This window comes from Phragmites australis, chromosome 11 (assembly GCF_958298935.1).
Source record: "Phragmites australis chromosome 11, lpPhrAust1.1, whole genome shotgun sequence".
Lineage (NCBI taxonomy): Eukaryota > Viridiplantae > Streptophyta > Magnoliopsida > Poales > Poaceae > Phragmites > Phragmites australis.
In genome coordinates this window covers 20438042-20443169 of record NC_084931.1, presented here as the reverse complement: position 1 = coordinate 20443169, position 5128 = coordinate 20438042, and the positions used below count along the sequence as shown (strand labels likewise).

At 45.8% G+C, this 5128-nt stretch overlaps 1 protein-coding gene across 1 annotated transcript; it reads left to right on the top strand.

Moving 5' to 3' along the window:
- Positions 1 to 202: 202 nt before the first annotated feature.
- LOC133885776 (uncharacterized) lies at positions 203 to 4880 on the top strand. Its single transcript, XM_062325524.1, has 2 exons — positions 203 to 1537; positions 4620 to 4880. Exons 1-2 carry the CDS (start codon positions 367 to 369, stop codon positions 4625 to 4627), a joined length of 1179 nt encoding a protein of 392 aa, XP_062181508.1. The 5' UTR covers positions 203 to 366; the 3' UTR covers positions 4628 to 4880.
- Positions 4881 to 5128: the final 248 nt, after the last annotated feature.

The window sequence follows — 5128 nt, the reverse complement described above, 5'->3', positions numbered from 1 at the left end:
GAAACACTTGATTATTTTTGTTCAAGGTGTCCCAACTTTGGTTGTACGTGAAACCTAAGCAGAACTTGGATCATGGTCCAAACGGCTGCCTCAAATTTGAATGAACTAAAATTTTGATTTGGTCACAATCTGAACGTAATTTTTTTAATCCGGAGTTTAGCATTACCCAGCTTTTTTTTATTTTTTTCTCCGAACTTCTACTTGAGCACAGAACTAACCTACCTAGCTTCCCCTTCCGCTCCCCAGCCATCCCGGCGCCGCCGGATCACCTCCGGCGATTCGCCTTCTTCCTCTCCCGGCTCCCGCGCTCCGTGCAAGCTCGGCCGCCCTGATCTAGTGGATACACAGCTTCACCAGTCGCCTTCCATGGCGGGCGAGGACGACGGCGAGATTACCCGCCTCCTCCGCCGCCGCCTCCCCAGCTCAGCGGGGCCGCTGGACGACGACGATATCATGGCCGAGATCCTTCTCCGCCTCCCTCCGCGGCCGTCCTCCCTCCTGCGCTCCTCGCTCGTCTGCACGCGGTGGCGCCGCCTCGTCTCGGACCCCCGTTTCCTCCGCCGCTTCCGCGCCCACCACCGGGCACCCCCACTCCTCGGCTTTTTCTCCCGCTCTCCCCTCAGAGGCGTCATCAGGTTCACCCCCGCGTTGGATTCGCCGGACCACGTCCCCGCCGCGCGCTTCTGCCTGCGTCTCGACGAACCCGACGACTGGGAGATCCTCAGCTGCCGCCACGGCCGCGTGCTCGTCGTCAACCGGGAGCAGCTCCAGGTCCTTTTGTGGGCTCCCGTCACTGGCGACCAGCGCTGCGTGGCCTTTCCCCCGGCGTTCGGCGGCGAGGAGAAGAAGTTCGTAAGGAACGGAGTGGTCAGCTGCGCCGCTGGCGAGGAAGGCCACGTTCACGGGAGTTGCCACTCGAACCCCTTCCAGGTGATCTTGCTGGGCTGCAGCAGGAAGGGTTTTTTCGCCTGCGTTTACTCATCGGAGACCGGCGCATGGGGCAATCTCATCTCGTTAATCTCGTATCAGCTCCCGGACCACCCCTTTTGTTGTTCCAGCACCGTGGTTGGGAATTCCATTTACTCGTTGCTTACTGAGCCAACTTTAGCCATCCTTGAGTTTGATTTCAATAGGCAAAGCCTAGTTGCCATAGAAGTGCCGTCGGATGCGATTGACCTTGACCTGTTTGCCCACGGTGGGTGCCAATTCTTGATCGCGCCTGCAGACGGTGGTGGGTTCAGCTTCGTTGTTCTATCAGGCTTCAACGCCCGGTTATGGAAGAGGAGGGCCAATAGTGATGGTTTTGCTGGATGGGTGCTTAAGGATACTATTGAACTGAGCAACCTTCTTTCGCTGAGGCCAGGTGTGGATACGCAGCCCCCAAGGATAATAGGGTTCGCTGAAGACGATAATGTAATATTTCTATGGACAGATATTGGTGCTTTCATGGTCAATCTTGAGTCAAGGCAGTTTAAGAAACTTACCGTAAGAATGAGACGCCGACTCCATCATCCATTCAGAAGTTTCTTTCCTGCAGGTAAATAGCATGCCTCTACATTCCAGTTGTAGCAAAGTTTAAGTTATTTTTGATAATTGGTTGATGGAATGCCTTTCATTTTTAGTGTTGGACTAATAGTTTGAATTATTTTTGATAATTGGTTGATGGAATGCCTTTCATTTTTAGTGTTGGACTAATAGTTTGAACTGAACTTATATCATTTGTTTCTTTAGCTGCTCATGAACTCTTCAAAATTTTGCAATATTTTGCTTTAGTTATTATTATTGAATTGTGGACTTGATTCATACATATCTAACTGTTTTGACTAGTTTATGCTAGACACGTGCATATATCAAAACCATGCATACAAAGATTGGCAACTCTCTTAAGATAATGGAGTTGCAATTGTAGCCAAAATGCACTTGGCTCTAGTGCATTTTTTTTAGCGTGAGATACATAGAAATTGGCATGTTGATGACAATGAAGTGAAAACTAAGCTTGAACCATCTAAAGTGTTCTAATGACAAGCTCAGTTGGCACATTTGGAAACTTAAAGCTAGTTACCCTTTTATTTTTCTCGAACACGCAGGACAACTGTATGTTGTTGCATCAGAGAGAAGAAAGTCTGAATCATGTGGTTTACAAGCTGTCATGTGCCCAATATATAGGAAAAAATAACTGTAGCTTGTTACATTATTTCATTCAATATATTCATTTTAGTGTGCTTATTTGTTGTGTTTCCTATTGTAGAAAAATTGATATGAAAATAACAAGGTGACTGGACTGCAGTGGATGTATTAGTATCGTGGCTGTTTTTGTAATACGATTTAGTTTAATATTCAAAATACTTTCGAACTAGAAAATATGGTATATTAAGTACGGTTTTTGCATAAAAGTACGGTTTCCTCCTCCCCTAAGGCAAATGTGTCTTTTCTATGGGGCAAATGGATGGCAGTGACAAGGAAGAAATGTAAATTAGAAATAATGGCAAATAAGGAAATTCATTTCATGGGATGGCAAATAGGGAATTACCTTATCTTCCGATGGCAAATAAGGAATTTTCTCAATTCTTATACCTGAGACAAAATGAAGTTTTGATCTTTTTTGGCCAAATTTTTAAATCTGAATAGCCTGGTCACTTTTGTTGCTGCATTCGTCTTTTCCTGTTTGTGCATCATTTGTGCTTGCTCATTGATAATACTTAATTAATAGTGATTGTAACAATATTTTGAGGGGAATAGTGATTGTAACAATATTACAAGTGCATGTCCTTATATAATGTGAACCTACTATTGATCTTGGTACTTGTAATTTCTGTAATTTTCTAGATGATCATTCTAGTTAGGCTGTTTGCTTGATGAATAGTTTACTACCATTTCCATTAGCATTATTTATTTGCTTGTGTTGTTCCAAACTATACATGCTGCTATTATTTGTGGGAAGTCAGATTTCTTCAATTTAACCTCTAATAGATATTCAAAAAATATACTGGCCAAATGATCTGAATGACATGGCTAGATTGGTCACAGAGAATTGCTTTCATATCATAATTTTATTAAATTTAATAATAATAGCATATTATGATGTAAAATAGTGGCAAAAGTTTCGCTTTAGTTCCATGGAAAGTAAAAAAAGAACAAAAATGATGCCTATTTTGGAAAGTATAGTGACGAAGTGTCCACTGCAAAAATATTGGGGCAAAAGTTTCGTTTTAGTTCCATGGAAAGTACAGAGATGAAGTGTCCACTGCAAAAAATGATTTTATGAGCTTGAAAGATTCCAAACCCATATGCAGAATCCCATGCTTGATCATCCTAACTTGTTTAACAACTGATTATCTTATTGTTTATTCTTCCATTTCTTAAAAGTATGATGTTTGATGCATATTAGAAACCAGAATAGTCCATGTGTTCCTCATATGCCCATGATAGACTGAATATGGTGTATAATTTGATAAGGTAAGCTGGTCAACATCTGCCCCTGATGGGGGCGTTGACTCACTAAACTTTTAGTTGCTATTGAGATAGTAAGAAGTACTTGTCCTGGTCAGGACATTGAATCACTACCTTTTATTTGCTACTGAGGTCAGATGCAGCTAGGCCTGGGCATTTGATTTTTACGCGTTTTTTGGTTCGGTTTTTTCGGTGTTTGAAAGTTTCGGTTTTCAGAATATGCAAACCAAATATGTGGTAGAATATTGTAAAACTGCCCATTTCGGTGCCAGTTTTCGGTTTTCACCACAATTGCAATCCTCGCCGGCTAGTTCATCTGCTCGGGAGGGCGGCGTGTGGCGGCGGGCGGGCACAACTGCACAGGGGATGCGCAGGCGGAGTCCGACGGCGTCGTGGTGGGCTCGTCTGCTCGAGCAGGCGGCGTCTGACGGTGTCGCGGCGGGCGGCGTCCGGTGACGGGCGCAACCGCACATGGGTTGGGCAGGCGGAGTCCGGCGGTGCCGTGGCGGGCTCGTCTTCTCAGGTGTGCGGCGTCCGGTGGCGGGCACAACCGCACAGAGGCTAGGGCCTGGGTGGTAGGGCAGGCGACGCCCCGCGTCCGGCGGTGGGCTACGTGCTCGTCTGGTCGAGCAGCGAGCTCGTTTGCTTGAGCGTGGGTGGGCTGCGTCTGGCAGTGGTGGCGTCCGGCGATGAGCGACTAGGGTTAGGTGAGCGCGAGGTGACTCAGGTGGGACAGCTAGGCAGCAAGGCGTGGATGGGGCCATGGGGGCTGGGGGTGACCGCCTGGCCATGGGATCGCCAGATCGGTGGGATGAGGAATCGTTCGGGTGCTCGGTTTCTGCCAATTGACAACCGAACTAACCCCCGACCCCCGAATAGCACGGAAACAGGAACTGAACCGACCACCGAAAAAACCGACAATATTGGTGGTTCGGTTTGGTTTTTCAGTTCCAGGTTTTTTTTTGGCCAGTCCTAGATGTAGCCAATGCAATTTAACTGTTCTTGTATAGCTGTTCTCTGTTTCTAGTGTTGGTTTTGTCTCATAATGCTGCTATAATCCAATCTTGATGATAATTTAATGTGAGATTAACTGTTCTCTGTTTCACTTTTGCCTTTTGCATCAGTGAGTAGCCATAGTGATTTGACTGATGGGATTGTTTGTTCTGCAGGAATCTAGGATTTTTGCTCCTGTCACCGAGATGCGAAATTTTTTTATCCGTGAAGGCACTTTTGTATGCTGTGGCTTGTGGTGTTTGTCCATGTTGGAACTGGCCCTACTGAGCATGTACTAGAAAACTATGAAGTGGACTTGCAGGAACTAGCTGACTAGTTTGCTAGTACCCTCCATTGTCAAATTATCTGTAGTCGTTACTCAATTAACACAATGATTCTCTTTGCCCCGATGCTTAACGTCAGCCTGTCAGTCTGCACATTGGTTCATTTGCTTAGCAGGTTTGAGGCAAGCTCACCCGTCAGATGACGATTTGGTGCTTTTGTGCATCGCATGTGCGATCGGTTAACTACATTGCATTTTTCTTATCGTGGCCATTGTTGATCACGCTGGACTGCTGTGAAAACAGACGATGCTTCCTGGTTGAGCCACGTCATCAGGGAAAATAATCACCGTCTGATCATTTTCTTACAGAATCTGAAGCTCATATACTCTTCTGAACTCCTG